General features: G+C 52.1%; 1 protein-coding gene across 2 annotated transcripts; it reads left to right on the top strand.

The window, feature by feature from the left end:
* Positions 1-719: 719 nt before the first annotated feature.
* On the top strand, positions 720-25,612 carry IL17D (interleukin 17D). 2 transcript variants are annotated; one of them, XM_064493289.1, is made up of 4 exons: positions 720-991; positions 1,132-1,168; positions 22,823-22,992; positions 23,998-25,612. In XM_064493289.1, exons 3-4 carry the CDS (start codon positions 22,910-22,912, stop codon positions 24,314-24,316), a joined length of 402 nt encoding a protein of 133 aa, XP_064349359.1. In that variant the 5' UTR covers positions 720-991; positions 1,132-1,168; positions 22,823-22,909; the 3' UTR covers positions 24,317-25,612. The 2 variants fall into 2 exon arrangements, with proteins under 2 accessions (XP_064349359.1, XP_064349358.1); XM_064493288.1 differs by lacking the exon at positions 720-991 and having other exon boundaries at positions 1,017-1,168; positions 22,823-25,612.
* Positions 25,613-25,856: the final 244 nt, after the last annotated feature.

Raw genomic sequence — 25,856 nt, 5'->3', positions numbered from 1 at the left:
GCTACTCCCGGAGCGCTTCAGTCGCCGGGAAGCTCTTCCCACCCGAGCCAGGACCTGTCCGACTTCCCTTCCAAGCGAGGCCGCCTCCTTCCGCTCAGCGCCGCGCCGCGCCGCTCCGTTCGGACGAGTCCGCGCCGCTGCGACCACCGGAGGCACTTCGGGGAGATGCTGGGGCCGCCGGTGAGCGCGCTTCCCCAGCAGCCGACGTCTCCTGTCCCCGCGCGCCGCGTGCAGACGCCGTCCGTCCGGGGTCCGGCGGCGGCCTCGTGCGGCCCGCGCGCCCCGGACACGCAGGGGCCGCCGAGGGGTCCCTGCGGCGCCCCCGCGGCGCCGTCACAGGCACTCGCAGCCCGCGGCGCAGCAGCCCGGCCGGCACACGCACACGCGCACCGCGCACCCGCGCCCCGCGCAGACCCCGGCTCGGGGCGGCGGCGGCGGGGGGCGCGCGGGCCGGCGCGGCGCAGGGCCGCGGGGTCCCCGCGGGCGGCGCGCGGGCGGGGAGGGCGCGCGGGGGCCGGCGTGGTCCGCACCCATCCTCCGGGCGGGGGCGCGGGCTGGGAGTCGGGGGTCGGGGCGCTGGAGGCTCGGGGCGGGGGGCGCGCGGGCGGGGGCCCGGGGGCGGGGCGCGGGGAGGGGGCGCGGGGCGGGGCGCGGGCCCCTCCTCCGCGCGGCGCTGAGCGCGGCCTGTCCCGCAGGTCTGGGTGCTGGTGGCCGGCGTCCTGCTGGCGCTGTCGCCGGGCCGGGCGGGGGGCGCCCCGAGGGCGGGCCGGCGGCCGGCGCGGGCGCGGGGCTGCGCGGACCGGCCGGAGGAGCTCCTGGAGCAGCTGTACGGGCGGCTGGCGGCCGGCGTGCTCGGCGCCTTCCACCACACGCTGCAGCTGGGCCCGCGCGAGCAGGCGCGCAACGCCAGCTGCCCGGCCGGGGGCAGGCCCGCCGACCGCCGCTTCCGGCCGCCCACCAACCTGCGCAGCGTGTCGCCGTGGGCCTACAGGTGAGCGGGCGCGGGCAGGTGGGGCGGGGCGCCGGCGGGGCGCCGGCGGGGCGGCGGCCTGGGAGCGGGTCGTCCCCGCAGAGGCCCCGCGCCGCCCTCGAAGGAAACTGCCTCCTCCGGTCACCTTTCCGTGATTTCAGACGCAGCGGCTTCTCTCCAGAACCTGTCCTTGGCCAGGTACGTGGTGAAGTGGGCTCCGCCAGGGACTGAGCCCAGTGGTCGCTTTGCTACGGGGTTTTGCACGGGAGGCCTGTGCGAGGGCTGATGTGGGGCCTTGCAGACGCTTCCTGGGCGCCTGTGATGGTCCCGGTGCTGTGGGCCCGGACCCCGAGGAGCACCTCCTCTGAGCCCCTGTGGCCTGTAGTCGAAGGGAGGGGTGGTGGCGGTGGGTACTCGGGGAGTAAACGGGGCGGTCGTGGTAGGACGTGAGAGGTTAAGGGGAGATAGTTTGGCTGGGGGAGGACCAACGTGGCGTCGTGCACTTTGGACAGTCGGTACAGGGATCATCTCAAAAGAAAGGGTGTGCAGATGGGGGAGGCGGGGCGTGCCCTCGGCACACGCGTGACTGTCTCCTTCCTCGCCGTCGCTGCTGAGTGTAGCCGCCCCGAGGGGCTCACAGTCTGGCTGGAGAAGATGGGAGCCCTCAGTGCCAACGCCTCGGGAGAGGTGCTAGAGAAAGAGCTGGGTCGGGGGTGGCCCAGGGGAAGGGGAGGAAGAGAGGGGCCGCAGGCACAGAAAGCCTGAAGCACGGGTGGGTGGCGGGGGCGGCAGGACAGGAGGCCGGAGAGGGCGCAGGGCTGGTCTCGGCTTTAGTAGCAACACTTCAAGGCTGACGTTGATCCTTGAGGGTGCTGTTTTTTTTAATCGAGGAAGCCATTCAAATCCTCATGTTTTAGGAAGCCGTTCCTGGGGTGGGGAGAGTGAACTGGAGGGGGAATACTGGACACACGCAGGGAGGCCGGAGGAAACGGTGAGACCGGGGCCGAGTCCAGCGATATTGTGTGAAGAGGTGAAGGTGACAGGATCTAGTGGAGGATGGTTCCCGGGAGGGGACGATGCACGTGGCGTGACAGTCCACACCGAGGTGTGCAGAGACTGCCTGAAGCCAGCCTGGGCTCCCCTGGCTTCGGACACGCGTGTCCGCCCGTCCTGGGGCTGCTGCTCTGCCTTTTCCTTCCCCCTCCTCCCAGGGCCCGGCCTTGTGTGCCGTGCTGAACAGCAGTGAGGAGATGTGGGGAGCCTCCCAGCCACGCTGCTGTGGCAGACCCCTCTCGGGGGACAGGCTGAGGCCCGGCCCGCGAGGACCTCCTTGGGGCATGTCCGTCATGTGTCAGGCGTGGGTTGTTGAGGTGTTTAAGCGACAGTGAGGAGCACGTCTTTTGGAAGGACATGAGTTCGGTCCTGGGCCTGTGAGAGCAGGCGGGCGGCAGTGTGGTCTCAGGAGAGACAGGGCTGGGGTCCCGATGGCGGTTGTCACCCAGAGCTCTGCACGGAGCGGGTTGGCTGAGTTGCCCGCGCTGCTCCCCAGGGAAGACCCCTGCGCCGCGGGGAGCGCGAGGCTGAGGGAGGTCAGGGCCAGAGCCGCGCCCAGCGTCGGGTCCTGCCCGCGGAGCCTTGGCCGTGTAGGCCTGGGAACGGGCGCTGCATCGTTCTCATCTGTGGAGAGGCTGGCGAGAGCCCCTCCCCCGGAGCCCGCGGGCCCCACGGCTTCTGCCCCTGCTTCTAGGACCACAGGCATGGATGCCGAGGCCGGTCCTGCCTGGTCTTGCCCGGAGCCCCTCTCCGCCCTGACCCTGGGCCGCCTCCTGCCTCTCGCCTCCTCGGTTACTGTGAGCGTTAGAAGCAGTACACGAGGAGCCCCTTAGAGGGGGTGGCGGCCAGGGTGGGCCTTGCAGGGACCTTCCTGCGGGGCGGGGACGCGGTCGAAGGGTCTGTGCACCTGGCGACCACGCACACTCAGAAGTGTGTTAGGTCCCCTGAGAAAGGGGGCGGGGGAAACGGACGGCAGGCACAGGAGGGACCACTTCGGATGGATAGGATATCTTAAAATAGAAATGCGGAATATGAGGGGGCTCTCCGTCCCTACTGTCCCTCCTGGGGAGGTGGACCCTTTAGTAGACAGTGTTGGGATTGAGTGACGCGCTGGAAAAACGTAATTGCATCTCACTCCCGTATGGAAGTAAGTTCCAGATGACTCAGATTTAATGTAAAAAAATAAAGCCACAAAAACACACAACATGGTCAATTATATTTATACTCTTGAATGAAGAAGGTGTAGTTGGTAGCTTACGAATCCCAAAGTCATAAAAGAGGAGATGGATTAATTACATAATGATGTGCCATTTCTTTTTGGCACAATTAAAAAAACAAAGCAAAACAAAAACAGGGCAAACTAGGAGAAGATACTGACAACCCATGTGACAAAGGGCTTTTTTCTCAAGAGCAAACCAGCAAGAAAAAGGGGAGAGGGGCCAGGGGCGGTCCCCAGGGAGGGGCGGTCCCCAGGGAGGGGCGTCACGTGACCCAGCGCCGCCCGGTGGACTGGTTCGCACGCAGGCCTCCGTGAGATGCGGGGTGGCGGCCTGTCGCTCGCGAGGACGCGGCGTGGGGAGGAAGGCGAGGTGAGCGGATTCAGCCCTGAGGGAGGACCCGGGTGTGAGCCCGCCCGCCGCCCCGCGCGGCTGTGTGTCCGGGTGCTCTGCGCGGGAACTGCCCGAGGCCCACCACGAGGCATCGAGTTTGAGAAAGTGCGTAAAAACAGTTGGGGGAGCAGACAGAGCTGCTGCGGGGGCGTCGGAAGAGAAGCCGTGGGTGACTCGTCCGCAGACTAAATGGCATTTAAGACGTGTCCCTGCAAACACACCTTGGGCATCTTTGGGGCATGGCTGTCGCGGTGCCTCTCAGGCGGGGAGGTGGGAGGCTGGGGACAGGCATGGGAAGATGTACCCTTCACTCTTTGAGCCTTTTGCTTTTTCTGTGAAGTCTCCGTATTACATATTTAAAAAACATTTTGATTTTTATTATTATTGAGGTATAGTTGACTTACAGTATTACTTCAGATGTACAATGTAGTGATTCAGTGTTTTTAGATTATACTCCATTTAAAGTTTTTGTAGAATACTGGCCGTGTTCCCTGTGCTGTATAGTGTAACTTTGTAACTTATTTATTTCATACCTAGTAGTTTGTATCTCTTAATCCCCACCTCCATCCTGCCCCTCCCCCTTCCCCTCTCTCAGCTGGTAACCACTAGTTTGTTCTCTGTATCCGTGAATCTGTTTGTTTTGTTATATTCATTCATCATATTTTTTAGATTCCACATATAAACAATAACATAGAGTAATTATCTTTCTCTGTCTGAAGTATTTCACTAAGTATAATATCCTCCAGGTCCATCCATGTTGCTGCAAATGGCATTGTTTTATTTTTTATGGCTGAGTAGTATTCCATTGTGTAAATATACCACAACCTCTTTATCCAGTCATCTGTCTGTTGATGGACATTTAGGTTTCTTCCATGTCTTGGCTATTGTAAACAGTGCTGCCATGAACATCGGGGTGCATAAATCTTTTTGAATTTAGTGTTTATTTTTTCCAGATATGTACCCAGGAGTGGAATTTCTGGATCATATGGTAGTTTTTTTTGTTTTTTGTTTTTTTTTTTTGAGGTACCTCTGTACTGTTCTCCACCGTGGCTGTACCAGTTTACATTCCCACCAGCAGAGCACGAGGTTCCCTTTTCTCCACACCCTCACAAACATTTATTATTTGTGGTCTTTTTGATGATAGTCATTCTGACAGATGTGAGATGATATCTTGTGATTTTGATTTTGATTTCCCTGCTGTTTAAACAGTGCAGTTTAGCATCTTCATCTGTATGTCTTCTTTGTGAACATGTCTACTCAGGTCTTCTGCTCACTTTTTAATCAGGTTGTTTTTGTCTTGATTTTGATACTGAGTTGTATGAGCTGTTTAGGGGTTAATATCCAAAATATATAATTAGTAATTGGAAATATTTTATCCCATTCAGTAGGTTGTCTTTTCATTTTTTTGATGGTTTTCTTTGCTGTGCAGAAGTTTTTAAGTTTAGTTAGGTCCCATTTGTTTATTTTTGCTTTTGTTTCCTTTGAGGAGACAGATCCAACTATACACACACACACACACAGCGTGCTACAACTTATGTCAGAACGTTGTGCCTATGTTTTCTTCTGGCTTAATGGTTTCCAGCTTTATATTTAGGTTTTTAATCCATTTTGAGTTTATTTTTGTAAATGGCGTGAGAAAATGTTCTAATTTCACTCTTTACATGTAGCTGTCCAGTTTTGCGAACTCTGATTGAAGATACTGTCTTTTCCCCCATTGTATATTCTTGCCTTCTTTGTCGTAGATTAAGTGAACATAAGTGCATGGGTTTATTTTTGGGCTTTCTATTCTGTTCCATTCTGTTCTATGTGTCTGTATTTGTGCCAGTAACATATTGTTTTGATTACTGTAGCTCTGTAGTACAGTCTGAAGTCAGGGAGCATGATTCCTCCAACTCTGTTTTTCTTTCAAGATTGCTTTGTCTACTTAGGGTCTTTTGTGTTTCCGTACAAATTTTAGAATTATTCTAGCTCTGTGAAAAATGCCGTAGGTATTTTGATAGGGATTGCATTGAATCTGTAGATTGCTTTGGGTAGTATGGTCATTTTAATGATATTAATTCTTTTAATCAATGAACACGGTGTATCTTTCCGTCTGTTTGTGCCATCTTCAATTTTTTCATCATGTCTTGTAGTTTTCCAAGTACAAGTCTTTTATCCCTGTAGTTAGGGTCATTCCTGGGTATTTTATTCTTTTTGATGCAATGGTAAGTGGGATTGTTTTCTTAATTTCTCTTCCTGATACTTCACTGTGAGTGTATAGAAATGCAACAGACATGTGTGTAATAACTTTCTATCCTGCAACTTTACTGAATTCACTGATGACCTGCAGTGGTTTTCTGGTAGCGTCTTTAGGATTTTTTATGTCTAGAATCATGTCATCTGCAAACAGTGACAGTTTTACTTCTTCCTCTTCTGTTTGGATTCTTTGATTTCTTCTTTATGTCTGATTGCTGCGCCTAGGACTTCTAATACTGTGTTGAATAAAAGAGAGTGGCCTTTGTTTTGTTCCTGATCTCAGAGCCTCAGCCTTTTGTCATTGAGTATGACGTGAGCTGTGGGCTTGTCACAGATGGGTGACCTTTATTATGTTGAAGTGTGTCCCTCTATACCCAGTACTACAGAGTTTTTATCATAAGTGGATGTTGAATGTTATCGAAAGCTTTTTCTGCATCTATTGAGATGATCATATGGTTTTTATTCTTTGATTTGTTAATGTGTATCGCATTGATTTTCAGATATTGAAAAATCCTTGCACCCCTGGGATAAATCCCACTCATCATAGTGTATAGTCTTTTTTAATGAATTGTTGGAGTCAGTTTGCTAATATTGAGGATTTTTGCATTAATGTTCATCAGTGATACTGGCCTGTAATTTTCTTTTTTGTGAGCCCTCTCTCTGGTTTTGGTATCAGGGCGATGGTGGGTGGCCTTGTGGAATGGGTTCAGATGTGTTCCTTACACTGTAGTTTTTTTAATAGTTTGAGAAGGGCAGGTGTTAACTCTGCTCTGAATGTTTGGTAGACTTCGCCTGTGAAGCTGTCTGGTTCAGGACTGGGTTTCCTTGGAAGTTTTTAAATTACTGATTCAATTCCAGGACTGGTAATTGGTCTATTCACATTTTCTGTTTCTTCTGGTTCAGTCTTGGGAGATGGTACATGTCTAAGAATTTGTCCATTTCTTCTAGGTTGTCCATTTTATCGGCATACAGTTGTTTGTAGTAATCTCTTGTGATCCTTTGTATTTCTGTGGTGTCAGTTGTAACTTCTTTTCATTCTGATTTTATAGATTTGGGTCCTCTCCCTTTTTTTCTTGATGAGTCTGCTAAAAGCTTATCAATTTTGTTTCTTTTCAGAGAACCAGCTCTTAATTTCATTGATCTTTTAATTTTTTTTAGTCTCTAATTCATTTACTTTCACCCGAATCTTTATGATTTCTTCTAGTAATTTTGGGTTTTGCTTGTTCTTCTTTTTCTGGTTTCTTCAGGTATAAGTTCAGGTCGTTTGTTTGAGATTGTTTTTGGTTCTTGAGGTCGGCTTGTATTGCTGTAGGCTTCCCTCTTAGAACTGCTTCTGCTGTGTCCCGGAGGTTGTGGATTGTCGGGGTTTCGCTGTCACTTGTCTCCAGGTGTGTTGATTTCCTCTGCTCCCTTCAGTGATCTGTTGGTTAGTAGCATATTGTTTAGCCTCCAGGTGTTTGTGTTTTTTGCAGGTTTTTCCCTTGTGGTTGATTTCTAGCTCATAGCATGGTCGGTAAAGGTGCTTGATATTTCAGTTTTCTTAAATTTCTGAGGCTTGCTTTGTGGGTCAACATGTGATCTGTCCTGGAGAATGTTCCACGTGCACTTGAGAAGAATGTATTCTGCTGCTTTTGGATGGAGTGTTCCGTAAATATCAGTTAAGTCCATTTGGTCTAATGTGTCATTTAAGGCCAGTGTTTCCTTATTCATTCTCTGTCTGGATGATCTGTCCAGAAGTAAGTGTGGTGTTTAAAGTCCCCCACTACTGTCGTGTTACTGTCGAGTTCTTCCTTTGTGTCTATTAAGGTTTGCTTTATGTGTTTAGGTGATCCTGTATTTATACTTATAATTGTTGTATCTTCTTGGATTAATCCCTTGATCATTATGTGGTGTCCATTTTTGTCTCCTGTTATGGTCTTTGCTTCCAAGTCTATGTTGTCTGACACGAGTGTTGCTGTCCTGGCTTTCGGGGGCATCGAACATGTGTTTCCCACCCCTCACTTTCAGGCTGAACGTGCCTCTAGCTCTGAAGTGGGTCTCTTGTAAGCAGCGTGTCTGTGGGTCTTGCGTTTGCATCCATTCAGCCGCTCTGTGCCTTTCGGTTGGAGCGTTTAGTTCATTGACATTTACAGTAATTCTTGATAGGTATGTACTTGTTGCCATGTTGTTAACTGATTCTGGGTTATTTTGCAGTTCTTTTTTGTTCTTTTGTGATTTGATGAGTCTTCAGTGTTCTGTTTAGATTCCTTTCTCTTCTTTGTATGTGTATCTGTTACAGAGTTTTGGTTTGTGTTACCATGAGGTTTACATGTAGCAGTCTGTATTTGCACATGGTTAATTTTAAGTTGCCAACCGCTTAAATTTCGAATGCATTTTAGCAACCGTGCATCTGCTCACAAATGCTGTTTTGACGTATTTTACGTCTTTTTGTTTTGTGTGTTCCTTCACTGCTTACTGTGGATATAGATGATTTTACTACTTTTTAACCTTCCTGCTAGCCTGGTATGGGACTGACTGACTGTCTTTATAGTTACTTTTGCCAAGAAGCTGTGCCTTTTGTAATTCTCATGTTTCTGGTTGTGGCCTTCTTTCTCACTTCAAGAAGTCGCTTAAACGTGTTTGTAGAGCTGGTTTGGTGGTGAACTCTTAGCTTTTGCTTGCCTGTAAAACTTCCGATCAAATCCAAACAAAAGCCTTGCAGTGCAAGGCATTCTTGGTCTAGGTTTCCCCTTAGTCGCTTGAGGTCGCACCGTCCCCTTCTGACCGGCAGGCTTTGCTGAGAAGCCAGCCCCCGGCGCTGTGGGGGCCCCCGTGTGCGCAAGGTGCTGCTCTTGCTGCTGCTTTTGGTATTCTCTCTTTGTCTTTGATTTTTGTCATTTTAATTTGCAGCACGTCTTGGTTTGGTCTTCTTTGGGTTTGTCCTGTTTGGAACTCTCTGTGCTTCCTGGACCTGGATGTCTGTTTCCTTTCCCAAGTTAGGGACGTTTTCAGCTTTTATGTCTTCAGATATATTCTCTGCCCCTTTCTCTCTCTCTCTCTTCTGCTGGGAACCTGTCATGAGAATATTAGTGTGTTCGATCTCATTCGAGAGGTCTCTTGAACGGTCCTCATTGCTTTTCCTTTTTTCTTTTTTCTGTTCAGCTTTGGAGGTTTGCACTGCTGTCTTGCAGCTCACTGGTCTGTGCTGTGCTGTTCAATCTGCTGCTCATTCCTTCCAGTGTGCTCATCACTCAGTTATTGTATTCTTCATCTATTTGGTGCTGCTTTATGTTTTCTGACCCTTTGTTTAAGACATCTGACTTCTCCCCCGTGTTTCCACGCTTCTCCCAAGTTCTTTGACCCTCTTTATGATCGTCACTTGAACTCTTTATCGTGCAGATTGCCCGTCTCCACGTTACTTAGTTCTTCTTCTGGGGTTTTGTCTTGTTCCTTTGGAACATGTTCCTCTGTTGCCTCATTTTGCCTGATTTGCTGTTTTTATTTCCATGTGTCTGGTAGGTTGATCACATTTCCCGACCTTGGAGAAGTGGCCTTCTGCAGGAGACATCCTGCGCGTCCTAGCAGCACGCTCTCCTCTGGTCACCAGAGCTTGTGATCTAGGATTTTCCCTATGTGGGTGGCGTGGGGCCCTCTGCTGTGGTAGGGTGACTACTGTGGATGGTCCAGCAGGCCTTGATGGTCCCTGGTAGTCTGGTTAGCAGGTCCTGTCTTGTGGGGAGACTGTTGGCCATTGTTTGGAGGGGCCGGGTCACGGGGAGCTGGCTATGGGGCCCTGGGGTGTCCCAGGGATAGCTCTGGCCCTCTGGTGGGCAGAGCCAGGCCCTGGGGTGGGTTGTTGTGGGGCCAGTGTCCCAGGATCTGGTGCTGGCCTGCTGGCAGGTGGGGCCAGGGCCCAGGGGAGCCCGGCCCACTGGCAGGTAGAGCTGCGTCCTGGGTCGCTGGTGTGGGCCCACGAGTGGGTGCGACTGGCCCCAAGGCTCAGGCTGGCCTGCTGGAGGGCAGGACTGGGGGTCCCAGGGCTGGTGCCTGCCCACTGGTGGGCAGAAGTGTGTCTCAGGGGCTCTGGCCCCACAGGGCCCTTGTGGGTCTGGTGCCTCCTCACTGGTGGGCTGGGCCACGTCCCAAGGACGGCTGTGAGCTCGGGGGTCTTAAGGCAGCTTGTCTGCTGGTGGGTGGGGCTGTGCCTCTGCCCAGTTAGTTGAGTGGCCTGGGGCATCCCTGGTGCCTTCAGGCTGGTGGGCGGACAGAGCGGGACCCTGGGGCCAGTGAGCTAGAGAGGATTCCACCACGGCCCCAGGGCGGGAGCTCCCGGTGGCTGCTGCGTCTGTGTCCCCAGCTGAGATGCGGTGCCCCGCTGCTCCCGGAGCCGCTCTAGGATCAGTGGGTGGGCCTGACCCAGGCTCATTTCACGTTACTGCTTCTGCCCCGGGTCCTGGAGGGGGTGAGATTCTGTGTGTGCCCTTTGAGAGTGGGGTCTCTCCCCCGTGCAGCCTGAAAGTCAGCTCCCCCAGCCTTCTAAGCCAGACACTCTGGGGGCTGGTCCTCCCAATGCAGGGCCCGCAGGCTGGGGAGCCCGGTGTGGGCTCCGCCCTCGCTCCCGTGGGAGACGCTGCGCACTGTGATTCCGCTCCTGTCTGTGGGCTGCCCCTGGGGGTGTGGGTCTGGGCTGCGTCACGACTCTGCCCCTCCTACGCTTCTCCACGTGGCTCCTTCTTTATGTCTTTAGTTGAAGATTTTTTTCTGGTAGGTTCCAGTCTTTTGCACTGATGGTTCTGTAAATAGTGTGATTTTGGGGCACCCGTTGGGGTAGGTGAGCGCAAGGTCTTCCTACTCCACCATCTTGGCCAAGCTCCGAAAAATGGGCCTAAACATCTTAATTTTAAAATTGCGAGCAGGAAGGGAAATCCACCAATCATGAGGAAAAAGCAGATACTGAAAAACTGAAGCCTCACCAGGTGACAACAGCCTGGACTTAGCGAGAGCACTGACCCTGGGGAAGCGACCGCTCTCAGGTGGGGGGAGGCCCTCTCTGGCCTTGGTGGACGGAGGTCGGTGCCCAGACCGCAGCTGGGAAACGCGGACTGGGCGGGACAGAGCCGGGATGCAGCCCGGGCTGCCTGCTTCCCCCGCCGCGCTCCCCACTGACGGGCGTTAGAAAAGCAACATTCAGCCTCCAGAGTATAAAAATACTTTCTTGTTTACTGTGTGGCATCATGTTTGTTTCTCTTGAACTTTAGAAACAAATATGCCAAAAATAAAATCAATGGGATCACTCAGTAAGGTCTTTAAGCCACGTTAACATAGAAACCTATTGCAAGAACACAGGTTCATTGAGATTTGAAGATACACATCACTCATTTATGATGAAACCCCAAAAATAAACACCCACCAGCACTCTTAAGTAATTTTCAGTTGTTTGTATTTTCAATTTTGGGTACTAGCCTAAAGATAACCTCTTTAGGGGTGAATAATACACAACACTTTACTGTTGGGGTTTGCTGCTTTTCTATATAAATTCCTCCTGGGAATGTGAGGCGACACCTACGTTTACTTTGCAGTAAACAGCCCCGTGGATGGCAGTGACAGCAAGGGAATAAATGGAAATAGAAGGAAACAAGACAGGAAGTACGGAGAGGAGGAGGGTGGGGACCGCTGGCTCACGGGCCCGCCGTGGGGGTCGGGAAGGGCCAGGAGAGCTGGAGTCTGCCCACGGAGAACCCCAGTCGGCTCTACTCTGTGTCCCCAGAACTTTCCAGCACAGAGATAGCGTCCAGCTCATGTAGGGGCGAGGTCTGTCCCCTGCTGGGCCAGCCAGGTGCCTGCAGAGATGACCTTGTAGCCCCACAGTCCGTCACCGGATATTTATGACGCTGGTGTCAGGAAGGTGACAGGATGCAGCTGCTCGCCCCCCCCCCCCCCAGGCGTCACGTCCTGGGAGCCACCCCTTCTCCCCAGGACAGTGTCACCCACTGGGCAAGTCCACTGTGCGAGGCTGGGGTCCGCACATCACTTTCTCATCATGTTATTCTTAAAACTGTAGAAGAACATTCGAGAAGGTTAGAGAGGTGCGGGCCTAACATTAGAGAAAGTCGCCCCCTTCCGCTACTCCCACTCCTTCTCTCCACCCCTCCCCTTGCGCGCGTCCAGACCCGTGTCCGCCCCGAGAGCCCGGTCCCCGCGGACAGGCCGGCACCCGGGAGGTGGCCGGCAGGGGGCAGCACCAGCCAGCCCACCCCGCCGACCCCTGTGATCTTTGAACCTGGGAGGTCCCTTTTGTGTTTCTCGGAGCAGCTCGCTGCTTCCCGGCTCCCGGCTTCGTTATTCTGATGATTTAAAAACTAAGGAGGCCCTTCTGCCTTGAAGGGCTCCTGGGTGCTGTCTGTCAGCGCAGTGTCCTTTGTCCTTCCCGTTAAGGAGGGGAGCAGGGGACAGAAGCCGTGACCGCCAGCCTGTGCGGGGGTGGGGGTGGGGGTCTTCAGACTCTAGTAGAAAAGGAGACATGCATTATTTAAGCAGCTTGCTAAGAAATGCTGGCGTCTCTCCCTCAAACGTGCTTACGGGTGAGTGACCCTTCACTGGCCGAGCGCTGCGCCAGTGTTTTCTCTGTGCTTCTCAAATCTCAGTGGCGGGGCTGCGGCCAGCACCGGTCCGGGGTGAAAATCAGAGAGTTGCTGGCGAGCTGGTCAGCTGGTCACGGTCACGGTCTCCGTCTCTCCTGAGCACAGGTGGCTTGTTTCGCCCTCCCGGCTGGGCTCCGCTATGTTGTGTCCTAGCAGAGGCAGGAATGTTCCATCCTGTCGTCACCTCACTCAGCCCCGTACCCTGAATGCAGTGTTTGTCCCCTGGGTGCAGATAGGCTTGGACAAGGAGCACCCACGCCGCGGGGTCTGCCTTCCAGAAATGACACCCGAGGGTTTTGAAGGAGGGCGGTGGGTACACTGCCCAGTAACTGGTGATGTCACAGAGGAAATAACCCACCGGGAACTCCCCAGGATTGTAAAGCCTCTGGGCTCGTGTTTTGCATGAATTACTGTTCATAACCAGCACACACGGGGCCCGTCTGCCCATCCCAAGGACGGACACGGCAGGGATGGCTCTGACCCCAAATTCTGCAGCTTCCCTGGACGGAGTCTGGCCGTCCCGTGGGGATGAGCTCAGTTTTTCCTTTGAAGAGATTCTTCCCCGCTGCCCTGAATGTGTGGCATCTGCCTTGCCTCTGAGAACCTCTGGCTCACCTCCTCCCTTCTCTGTCCCCGGGCAAAGCTTTTGTCCCGAATGATTTTCCAGACTCTCCCAGGCCACTGGTCTCTCCTCTCTTCCCTCATCTCCCGGACGAGCAGGCCTGATGCGGGCTCAGTGGACTGACCCTTTTACAAGGCCCTCGCTACCTGAAGAAGAGCTGCAGTCTGTGCATGGGTCGTAGGTTATGGGTCAGGCCGAGCCTGGGACTGAGAGACCCTCCCTGCCCCCTGGGGCCTGGTTTCCTCTGCAGCAGCGGGACCCTTATAGGCTCCCGGCCCAGGGCCAGCTCGGCCGGCAGAGGAGTGGGTGGTTCTGGACCTGGCCTCCTTGGCCCGACTCCAGGGCTGCCCTGGATGCCAGGCTGAGATCACAGTGCACTCAGCTCCCCCAGGAGGACTGACCCCTGGCTGTCCTTGGCTGGCAGGGGTCAGATTCTGCTCTCCCAGTGGCTTCCCCACAGCCTCCTGCAGGAGACGCACACACTAAGGTCCTCTGTTCAGCCGGAGGGCAGTTTCCAGGGCTTCTTGGCAGCATGTGTTACAGGTCTGTGTGCGGCTCAGTCCTAAGCTCCCCAGTCGAGGGAGCCTGTGGTCTCTGTCCCCGGTGTCCCAGCCTGACCCCGCTGCCCAGCTCTCCACTGCACTGCCGGCGATAGGCCCTGACCTAGAGGGAGACCCTGTCTCAGTGACTCATAACTCTCAGACCTGCAGCCCAGCAGCCTGGCTCAAGGCTCAGTTAGAATTTTATGGGGATTTAGGAGTCATGGCCCCAGCCTTGCCCCACCCCGCCCCACCCCACCCCACCCCCAGCCTGGGCACCGCATCCCAGGGAGCGGGCAGTGGTCAGAGGTCCCAGCAGCTCATCTGTGCACCTCCAGCAAAGAATAAGCCAGGTTTCAGCGCGCCCTGTCCACAGTCGGTTCACTGTGACCTTGTGCACTAATTTAGACTCCTTGGCATGGGAGTCCTGGCTTGGAGGGTCACGAGGCCAGAGAGGATTTGGGAAAATGCAGCCACCAGGTTGTTTAACATCAGCTGCAGGCCGTGTGGTCACTGCCCTCGGAGGCTCCTGGTGCCCTGGCTGGGCTTCTGCCAGCTGCGGGGTCACCCATTTACATGGGCACAAGGTCACTCGGCAGCTGGTCAGTAGACAGAGCTCCTGATTCGGGGAGTGAGGTGAAGCATGAGGAAATGCACCTTTAGTAGGGCCCCGCGTGGTCCTGAACTGCCCCTGCCTGCCCACATCGCAGAGAATCCCCGCTCTTGGAGAGGGGAGCTGCCGTCCCGCAGCCTCCCCAGGGGGCGGCAGAGGTCTTCCTGTTGCCGGACCGCATCGCGACCTGACGTCCAGAGACAGGAGGCCCCCCAGGTCTTCCTCACATAGTGCAGCTTAGTCTGGGCTGTTTCCTCGTGTGTGAACTTGAGGACCAGCTTACCAAGTTCTAAGAGAAGTCTGTTAGCATGGCAGTGACTTTACGGATTAATGTGGGGAACTCTTCGCTATCGTGTGAACCCAGTGGATTACAGATGTCTTTTCTAGGCAGAAAACATTAACGAAAAGACTGTATTATCAGTCCTGCCCTCCAGATGCTGGAGGAAGGAGCCTGGCCATCAGATCTGCCCCCTCCACTTCCTGCCCAGTGGGGCGGTGATCTGCCCAGTGTCGCTGGTGAGTGACTAGACGGGCCCAAAGCTGCAGGTTCAGGACTCCTCCTCTGCGCTGCCCCTTTGAGGAAGCCCGTTGCTCAGGTCTGGGAACCAGCACCATTGAGGCCGCGGACGCCTGTCCTGGGCTTGTGGGCAGAGCGCCTTCCCCCCGCTTTGTTCCGGGGTCGGGGTCTTGGGATTGCTGTGACAGAAGCAGTCTCACTGCACCTTTGCCGTTCTGAACCTAACTTCATACTTTGCAAAGTGGGAGGGTGAGTTTGTGCCATCAAATTGGCGACTGCGTGAGCTCAGCTGCGTGGGCTCAGTGTCCTCCTGGAACGCCTCGAACTGTTTCTGCCCAGGTCAGGGTCGCGGGCAGCCCTGTTCTGTGTCCCCACTGCCACTCGCATTCCTCTGTGCTCAGTTTCCATCACCCCCCTCCTCGTCCTTTGTTCCTGGATTAAGCCGGGCCAGCTGTCGCTCCCTCCGGCCAAGCTTCACATGTGGGTCCCATGGAGAAGGAGCCTTGGCTGGTGTCCAGTGTTCCTGGGCCAAGCCTCACAGAGCGGCAGCAGAAGGTGAACGCGATGTTGCTGCGAGGGGTGGCGGCCTGTGGGCCCCGGGGTTGCGTCCTTGTTTGGTGACAGGAAGACTCCCTGCTGGCGGCTTTCTACCCAGAAACACTCCTGAGAACTTTTTGGAGCCTCAGTGCAGGAGGCTGGGTGGCCGGCTTGAGCCTTGCCTGTCCCCTGGCTGCTCCGAGGCACCACAGACCTTTCCCCCGACCTCTGTCCCACCCGCAGCGGAGCCCTGCGGGCGTGTCCCCTGTGGTCCCGCTGGCCGTGCCCGAGGCCGGGGGGGGGGGGGGGGGCGGAGCTGCCCTCCTTTGGCAGCACGGACATAAAAGCACAGTTTGAAAACCCCAGGAGGGGCCGTGCCCTCCACGCCCCATGTCCCAGGCAGGGGTGGGCAGGTGTCTCTTTGTCACGGTGCCTTGGCCAGAGCTGTGACGGTGACAGCAGAAACTTCAGTCCCTCAGGCTGACGGGTGGGAGCAGGTGGGTATTTTTAGTCGGAGCGCCTCCTGGCCCAGGACAGTCTGTTCTGCCTGCACCACTGCAGGTGAGGCAGGGTTGTCACCTGCCTGGAAAGAGAAGTCCCAGCTTGAAAGGGGTCTTCCCGGCTTCAGGTCACACTCACATCAGAGGAGGAGACTGAGCCTGAGAGGCTCCCCCGACCCCAGGTCTGCTCCGTCCACTGCTTGCGTGCCTTCCCTGGCACCCCAGCCCCGAAACGCGGGCTCCCTGCTCTGGTCTTCAAGGCTGCAGCCGCCTCCTAGTTTCCCCAGGTCTCTGCCCCACGCCGTGCACACATGCGTGAAGGCGCGCACACGCAGACACACCCCTCTGGCCTCAGTCACCTTGGACACCGCAGGCCTTAGCCTCGGGGGGCAGCAGCCGTGTCCCGACCCCTGGCTGCGCCTCAGGGATTAAAGGTCGCTGCTGGCTGACTGATGTCACTCTGTGCCGCCCACCCTCACCAGGTGGGTACATGTCTCCAAAAGATAAGGACCCTTTGTTAAACAAAACACCTAAAAGTTAATAGTTCCTTAATATCTTCAAATGTTCAGTCAGGTTCAGAATTTCCTGATCGTCTTGTACATGTAGTTTTTAAGTGTACATTTTTTTCTCTTTTCCTATTAAATTCTTTGTTTTGAAATAATTTCAAACAGAAAAACTTGTGAAACTAGCACAAGGAGTTACTAATTACCTAGCGTGCTGCCCTGGGCCCTTCCCGATCCGAGCGTCCACATCCCCGCCCAGCAGGCTCAGCAGGACGGGGGCGCGAGGCCGCGGCGCCGTCACCCGACGTGCGTCCTTCGGCCGGCCCGCTCGTGCGTCTTTCCTGCCCTGGGGTCCAGTGTCTGTAGCCTTGGGTGCTTCAGACCCCTTCTGCTTGGGACAGTCCCTCAGCCCTCTGTCCCAGGACCGTGACACTTCTGAAGTGCTGTTGCATTGTTCTGTCAGGCGTCCCTCTGTAAGGGCTTGAGCTGCTTTTTAAGGAACCGTGTAATTTCTCATCCGAATGAAAAGGCTTGGAAGTGGGGCTCAGTCCAGACCTGCTGCCCCAGGATAGCAGGTGTAACCCAGGTCCGCGGGCCCCCGTGCTTGTGTCACTCTGCACCAGGCCCCTTTTTTAACCGAGATGTAGCTGACCTGTCCCATCAGTTTCAGGTGTGCAGCGCAGTGATTCCGTCTCTGCCTGCGCAGTGGAACAGTCCCGGGAGTGCAGCCAGCACTCATCACCACACGGCCACACATCTCTGTGTGAGGAGAGCTGTTAAGGTCTGCTTTCTTAGTGACTCAGACATGCAGTCCGTACTGTGAACGTGGTCACCGTGCTGTGCATCACAGCCCAGGACTCAATTTTACGACTGGAAGTTTGTACCTGTGGACCCGTCACCCACTCTGCCCACTCTCTACTCCTTGCCTCTGGCGACCACAGATCTGTTCTCTGTACCTGTGATTTTTGTGTTTTTTTTTTTTTAGGTTTCACATATAAGTGAGATCATGTTGTATCTGTCTGACTAATTCCACTTAGTATGATGCCCTCAAGGTCTATCCATGTTGTCGCACTGGTAAAATTCGTCTTGACTGTGGCTGAATATCACACTGTGTGTGTGTCACACTTTCACACTTTCTCTGTTCATCTTTCCTTCATTGCTGGGCACTAGGCTGCTCCCGTATCTTGGCTACTGTAAATAAAGCCGCAGCAATCATACATCCTTTCAAGTTCGTGCTTTAGTTTCCTTTGGATAAACACCCAGGAGTGGAGTGGCTGGACCATATGGGAGTGCTATCTTTAAATTTTTGAGGAACCTCCATACTGCCTTGCACAGCAGCTACACCATTTACATTCCCACCAACAGTGCAGGGGAGCTCCCTTTTCTCCACACCCTCCCCAACACTTGTGACTTGTCTTTTTGATGAGAGCCCTTCTGACTGGTGTGAGGTGGCACCTTACTGTGGTTTTGATTTGCATTTCCCTGATGATCAGTGATGTGGAGCATCTTTTCCTGTGCCTTGTGGCTCTCCATACACTCTTTGGAAAAATGTCTACTCAGGTCTTCTGCCCATTTATTAGATTGGCTTTTTTTTGTATTGAGTTACATGAATTCTTTATGTACTTTGGAAATTAACCCTTATCAAATGTGATTTGCAAACGTTTTCTACCATTCCATAGGCAGCCTTTCATTTTATTGATGGTTTCTCAAGGCTACTTATTTTTTAATTGAAGTATAGTTGATATAGAGGGTTGATAGTTTCTGGTGTACAGCATAGTTCAGTTACACACTTTTTATCACAGGTTATTATAAGCTATTGAACATACAGTTCCCTATGTTATACAGTAGGACCTTGTTATTTCATATGTAGTTTGTATCTGCTAATCCCACTCTCCTAATTTATCCCTCCCTCCCTTCCCCTTTGGTGACCAAAAGTTTGTTTTCTATGTCTGTGTCTCTTTCTGTTTTATAAATAAGTTCAGTTGTGTCATTTTTTAAGATTCCACATATAAGTGGTATCATATATTTTTCTTTGACTGCTTTCACTTAGTATGATAATCTCTAGGTCCGTCTGTATCCCCAAGTGCCTAAAATGTCACTGGGACTCAGATGTTTGTTGATTAAAAGTTGAATGTGATTGGGGATACTACAAATTCCTTTTCCTTCTAATTTTTTTTGAAGTAGTCAGTTACAGTGTGTCAACTTCTGGTGTACAGCACATCCCAGTCATGCGTATAAGTACATATATTAATTTTCATATTCTTTTTCATTAAAGGTTGTTAAAAGATATTGAATATAGTTCTCTGTGCTATGCAGAAGAAATTTTTAAATCTATTTTAACATTTGCAAATCTCAAACTCCCAAATCTATCCCTTCCCACCTCCTTCCCCCCAGTAACCCAACCCTATGATTGTTTACTATGTTTGCAAGTCTTCTTCTGTTTTGTAGATGAGTTCATTAGTGTCCTTTTTTCTTTTTTTAGATTCCACATGAGTGATACATGGTATTTTCTTTCTTTCTGGCTTACTTCACTTAGAATGACGATTTCTAGGTCCATCCATTTTGTTGCAAATGGCACTATTTCATTCTTTTTTATGGCTCAGTAGTATCCCATTGTATAAATATACCATATTTTCCTTATCTAGTCATCTGTTGATGGACACTTAGGTTGCTTCCATATCTTGGCTATTGTATGTAGTGCTGCTATAAACACTGGGGGCCATGTATCTTTTCGAATTTGAGTTCTCTCCAGGCCTATGCCCAGGAGTGGGATTGCTGGATCACATAATAGGTCTCTTTTCAGTCTTTTGAGGAATCTCCATACCATTTTCCACAGTGGCTGCACCAACCTACATTATCACCAGCAATGTAGGAGGGCTCCCTTTTCTCCACACCCTCTCCAGCATTTGTCATTTGTGGACTTTTGAATGATGGCCATTCCAACAGGTGTGAGGTGACACCTCACTGTAGTTTTGACTTGCACTTCTCTGATAATTAGTGGTACTGAGCACATTTTCACATGCCTGTTGGCTGTCTGTGTGTCTTCACTGGAGAGCTGCTTGTTCAGGTCTCCTGCCCAGTTTTGGATTGGGCTTTTTTTTCTTTTTCTTTTTTTTAAATTAAGTTGTATGAGCTGTTTACATATTCTGGAAATTAAACCTTTGTCAGTCACATCATTTGCCAATATTTTCTCCCATTCTGTAGGGGGTTGTTTTGTTTTACTTATGGTTTCCTTTGCTATGCAGAAGTTTGTAAGTTTAGGTCCCATTTGTTTATTTTTGCTTTTATTTCTATTGCCTGGGTAGACTGCCCTAGAACACTGCTAAGATTTATGTCAGAGAATGTTTTGCCTATATTTTCTCCTAACAAGTTTATCGTATCTTGGCTTTCGTGTAAGTCTTTGAGCCATGCTGAGCTAATTTTTGTGTATGCTGTAAGGGTGTGTTCTAGCTTCACTGATTTACATGCTGCTGTCCAGTTATTCCAACACCACTTGTTGAAGAGACTGTCTTTTCTCCACTGTATACTCTTGCCTCTTTTGTAGAAGCTTAATTGACCACAGGTCTGTGGGTTTACTTCTGGGCTCTCTATTCTGCCGTTGATCTGCATGCCTGTTTTATTACAGCACCATGCTGTTTTGATGACTGTAGCTCTGCAGTGCTGTCTGAAGTCCAGGGGGGTTATTCCTCAGCTTCTTTCTTTTTTCAGTGTTGCTCTGGCAATTCTGAGTCTTTAGTGATTCCTTATACATTTTAGGATTATTTGCTCCAGTTCTGTGAAAATGTCCTGGGTAATTTGATAGGGATCACATTAAATCTGTAGATTGCTTTGGGTAGAATGGCCATTTTAACAATATTAATTCTAATCCAAGAGCATGGGGCATCTTTCCACTTCTTTAAGTCATTTTTTATAGGAACATACATATATTCATTTTCATGTTCTTTTTAACCAAAAGTTACTGTAAGATATTGAATATAGTTGCCTGTGCTATACAGTATAAACTTGTTTATTGTATATACAGTAGTTAGTATCTGCAAATCTCAAACTCCCAATTTATCCCTTCCCACTGCCCCCCCTTTAAATTATCTTTAGTTTCCATTGTCAGCGTTTTGTAGTTCTCAGCATATAAATCTAACTTCCTTGGTCAGATTTATTTTATTCTTTTGGATGCAGTTTTAAAAGGGATTGTTTCTTTACTCTCTTTTTCTGCTATTTCCTTGTTAGTGTAAAGAAATGCAACTGATTTGTTATGTTAATCTTCTATCCTGCTATCTTGCTGAATTCTTTTATCAGCTCTAGTACTTCTAGTAGTTTCTGTGTGGAGCTTTTAGGCTTTTCTATATATAGTATTATGTCATTCCCATATAGTGACAATTTTACCTCTTCCAATTTAGATCCTTTTTCTAGCCTGATTGCTGTGGCAAGGACTTCCAAGACTTATGTTGAATTAAAGTGGTAAGAGTGGGCCTCCTTGTCTTGTTCCAGATTTTAGTGGGAAGTCTTTCAGTTTTTCATGGTTGAGTATTAGGCTGGCCATGGGTTTGTCATAAGTACCTTTTATTATATTGATGTATGTTCCCTCTGTACCCACTTTGGTAAGTTTTTATCATAAATGGGTGTTGAATTTTATCAAATGCCTCTTCTGCATGTGTTGAGATGATCCTGTGATTTCTGTCCTTTCTCCTGTTGATGTGGCGTATCACGTTGATTTGCATACATCGAACCATCCTTGTGTTCCTGGGATGAACCCAACTCTTTCATGGTGTATAATCTTTTTTATGTGCTGTTGCATTCTGTTTGCGAGTGTTTTGTTGAAGGTTTTTGCATCTATGTTCATCAATGATACTGGCCTGTAATTTTCTTTTTTGGTAGTGTCTCTGGTTTTGGTATCAGGGTGATGGTGGCTTCATACAATGAGTTTGGGAGTACTCCCTCCTCTTCAGTCTTTTGGGAGAGTCTGAGGATTGGCATGAGTTTTGTTATGTTTGGTAGAATTCCCCAGTGAAGCCATCTGGTCCAGGACTTTTGTTCGTAGGGAGGTTTTTTTTATTGCTGTTTGTTTCATTTCTAGTGATCGGTCTGTTCAAGTGATCTATTTCTTGACTCAGTCTTGGTGTTTCCAGAAACTTGTCCATTTCTTCTAGGTTGTCCAGTTTGTTTCCATATCGTTGTTCATGGCTGTTGTAAGTCAGGATCTTATACTGACCTCAGGGTCTGAAGGACAGGAAGTTTGTGAGTCCAGACTCGCCGTCTGCTGAGCTCTCCTGTACGTGAAGCACTGTGATGGGCGTGTTAGAGCACAAGGCTGAGTGAAAACACAGCCCCACCCCACCTTCCCAGGGGAGACACAGGAAACATGCAGGTCTGAGAGCCCCGGGGTGTTATAAGAATATGGGGAAAAAACAGGTTAAATTCGAAGAAATCTGAAAACTCAAGATAATGACTTGAACTGGACCTTAGAAAAAATGGCACGTCTTCATTGAGTTGATTTTGGGAAGAGTTCTCCTTGAGCAGAAGCTTAGTGGCAGCACAAGTTGGGTGCTGATGCAGGAGCATCAGGTGTGTGGAGGATAAGCGGGTGGGGAAAGTGGGTGAGGAGCAGGTCCTGGAGGCCTCTGAAGGCAAAGAAGAGGACTTCAGGTTTTTCTTGACCCAAGGGGTTCTGGGGGGACCTGTGTCCCGGGTGAGGGATGGGAACGAGGCATCACGGGGCGAAAAAGCAGGGGAGGTAAGGGCAGAACTGAGGGAAAGTGCCAAGAGCCTTACAAACGTTCTCACCTGTTTGTGTGCACGTGGGGGGACCCTGGATGGGTGGGACTGGTGTAAATCTGAGTGCCTCAGCCCATCTGCAGGCATTCCCCCAACCCTCACATTTGCTCAGGACCAACTTCCCAGCCCTCCCTCCTCCCCCAGTGAAGAAGTTGAAGGGGGTCCATGCCTGACTGGGGCCACCACCTCCCCCACTGTTTCTGGTCACCCCGTCTGGAAGCCTCAAGATTCACTGCTAATCTCTCCTGGCCTCCTCCCCACATTCCCGTGGAAGCCACGGAGCTGGGAAAGTTGCTCTGGGCCATTGAGGTGTTGGGGTGGGTGTGCTCCCCGAGTTCAACCGTCACCCTCCCTCTCTCTGGCAACCCTGTTGCCACCCCACCCCCACCCCCCACATCCTTCCACCTACTGGTCGCAGGTACTGTCTGGTGCTGAGGTCTCCCACACACACTGTCTGGGCTCTTTCCTACTGTGTGTGGCATGTGGTTGGCATCAGGTGGATTTATTATGTGAAGAAACCATTTCTAAGCTCTTCCCTGCCCAAGTCATCCAGTCCATCAGTGCCTGAAGATGCTGGACCAAAGAGACCCATGGCCCTTGCTTCTAGGCCCAGGGCCACCCGCTCTCCTCAGACCACGGACAGGTAGCCTCGTGCACATGGCTTCCTTTGGGGAGGGTTCTCTTGGCTTTCATAACACAGCTTTTCTTGTCACCCTGTGCTGGAAATTGTGCAGGGTCTCCTCCATGGCACTGCCCGCCATCGCTGTCCTCTGACCCGTCGTCTGCACACACTTCAGAACTGGAAACCCCTAACTCAGCTGATGAACTGCAGCCCTGGGCGGGAGGCCCTGAGGGAACTGGCCCACAGACCAGCCACCCTCCCCACTAGAGCCTCGGGTTCCAGGTGTGAGAACCTTCGGCTCACTTCACTCAGCTCATTTCCACCCTGGGCTCCTGGGCCAGCACTGGGTGGCAGAGGTGGGGAAGTGTACCAAATGTGTGCCCCTCGAGAGGTCACAGCTGTGAGCCTTCAGGTCTCAGGACTCAGCTCCGGAACAGAAACGTTTATAAGAGGACCATGCATGTTTTAAATTGGTCAGATTAAGGGAAATGAGAATCTGGGCTCTTGGCAATGCCGTGAGATGGGGCCTCTCCCCACATCCCCTGCAAGGGGACATTAGGGCAAAGTCTTGGGTCCCCATTAATGTCCCCTTGGCTCTTGGCATCTGACCAGGAAATAGGGAGACCTGGGGGATCAGGAAAGCCCTCACTCCTGTGTCCTGGGCCGGCCAGTCCTTCCTGTGCACCACCCCTGCCATGTGACTCACCCCTTCACAATCCCACACGGTGAACCAGGGTGGGGCACATGGACCCTGAAGGACAGACAGACGCAGGGCCCCCCTCGTAGCCTCCAGGACACATACTTCACAGATGCCCTTGCCTGTGGTTCCGTCAGGGGCAGTGCCGGCACCACACAGGGTGTGATGCAGGAGTGGCCTGGCCTGGGGCCCACTGCTCTGCGGCCGGTTCCTGAGTGGCCCCCTCAGAGCTGGAGTTGCAGATTCCAGGCAGAAAGGGTGCCTCCCCATGTTCTCACGGGCTGTGGTCACCTCAGTGAGCAGACTGAACGTTGGTGCAGGCTCAGAGCATTTTCAGAGAATGGCCCAAGAATGGCTATGAACTGCCTTCACCATTTAAAATATAAGAAGTTAGAGCTGATCTGCTCTAGTTTGGGGTCTCGTGTGGACATGGAACTGTCCAATCCAAACTCCTCCAGCTTTGCTTCATCAGTGACCCCCACCACTGACTGGTCCCAGAAGCAGAGCCTTTCAGAGGCCGTCCCTTCGCAACAGGCGACGTGGTCCTGCTGCCCACAAGGCGTGGACTCACCGTGCTCTCTTCCCTGCAGAATCTCCTATGACCCTGCCAGGTACCCCAAGTACCTGCCAGAAGCCTACTGCCTGTGCCGGGGCTGCCTGACTGGGCCGTTCGGGGAGGAGGACTTCCGCTTCCGGAGCACCCCAGTGTTCGTGCCTGCTGTTGTCCTCCGGCGAACCCCGGCTTGCGCGGGGGGCCGCTCCGTGTACACCGAGGAGTATGTCACTGTCCCCGTGGGCTGCACCTGCGTCCCCGAGCAGGAGAAGGAAGCGGACAGCGTCAACTCCAGCATGGACAAGCCGGGCAGCAAGCTCCTGCTCAGCCCCAGTGACAAGCCGGGCCGGCCCTGAGGCCTCTCCACACCCCCACCCCCGAGGCTTGAGGAGACTCGGCTGTGAGAGTCAAACACTGGGCTGGGGGGCCCTTCCCCCAGCCTGCTCAGGAGGCCGATCTCCCCCTTGCTCCTGGTTTCCCTTTAGGTAGGAGCGCAGGGTGGGTGACAGCTGACGGTTCAGAAATGAACAGGTAACAGCATCGCGTAGGTGGCCCGGGGCCGCCACAGGTGACCCGTGCCCCAGCTCTGCAGGGGCTCCCGGCCCACCCTGCCCTCCCACACCATCAGGACAGCTGCGAGGGGCCAGAGCCTCACCAGGTCCGGGACAGGCAGGCGCTCTTTGAAAAGTAGAACATATACCTCCTTTTTCACTCAGCTATTTTCAGTAGGGGCAGAAACTATATTAGCCATTTTGAGCAGGTATATTAAAATTTTTTTACTTGGCATATAAACATTTTATAAACAGTTTTCACTTCCTCTGCCAGGATTTTTTAGACGCACAACTGGAATCAGTTGTTAGCTGGCCTGTGGCCTGGGCCCCTGCCGACAGTAACAAAACGGACGGGGCTGAAAATGACTGACTGGTGCCGGCTTCACAGGGGGCTCGGCTCACCCCAGCAAGGCCCCTCAGTTTCTTCGTGAGTACATCCATGACCACAGGTGCTGGTAGTGGGGCCGGGCTGTGGTTAAGAGGTGGTGGAGAAGGCACGCGGTGGAGGGTGAGAGCTGCGCCAGGCCCCAGGAAGAACCCAGCTCTGCTCAGTGTTAAGGACTTCGGGAACTAGCCAAACGTGAGGAGAAAGTGGGCTTAGGGTCTCCAGAAACCCGGGCTGGAGGCCTCTCTCCCTACGTACTGCAGTGTGCGCTAACCCCTTAACTCTTCTTTAGGCGAAGGTCTTTCCCTAAACACAATCATTTGTAAAAGTGAGATGTTCTTAACTCATTCTGGAATCATTAAAACACCTGTAGGTCAAGGACACACTAGCTGTATGCCTCTCTGGACTCTGCTCTGATGGGCTCAGCTAATTTTTAAAGGAAAGAATACGCTAATTAAAACCTTTATCTTTATGGTTGAAGCTTAAACTAACAAATTGGTTTGGTTGTAGGACGGTCACCTGGCCGCATCCGTGGCTATCTGCTCTGGGCCCAGCCTCGCTATCCTGCAGGTCACCGAGAGGCCGCCCCCTACTTACCTCGTGACGGAAGGGTCACTGAGGGAACTTTTAACTTGACTAAATCTTGACAGAAGTTGTACATGAAAAATATCGCTAAGCAAAATTCGTATTTTACAAATAAAAAACTTGCAACTGCATCAGTAGCCGTGGACAGTTCTATAGTTTGGGAAACTACTCTGTTCAACCTCTAGGGGAAGAAAAGTAACCCCAGTGGTGTATACCGAGAATACATTCTTGTCCCAGAAACAGGCGGTTCAGAGCAGTAACAAACAAGTCAGTAAATGAAAACCTGCCTTTCAGACCAGTGATTTGGGTAATTAGTTCATTTTCCAGCCACTCCACAAATACAAATAGTGTAAACATCAGCAGAGAGCGGGCAGA

This window comes from Camelus dromedarius, chromosome 13, assembly GCF_036321535.1.
Source record: "Camelus dromedarius isolate mCamDro1 chromosome 13, mCamDro1.pat, whole genome shotgun sequence".
NCBI lineage: Eukaryota > Metazoa > Chordata > Mammalia > Artiodactyla > Camelidae > Camelus > Camelus dromedarius.
The sequence above is the reverse complement of the archived record's forward strand: the minus strand, read 5'-3'. Positions and strand labels throughout refer to the sequence as shown.

Coding starts and splice junctions, on each gene's coding strand:
- IL17D (XM_064493288.1), top strand. CDS start 23,573: ATGCAGGAGTGGCCTGGCCTGGGGCCCACTGCTCTGCGGCCGGTTCCT.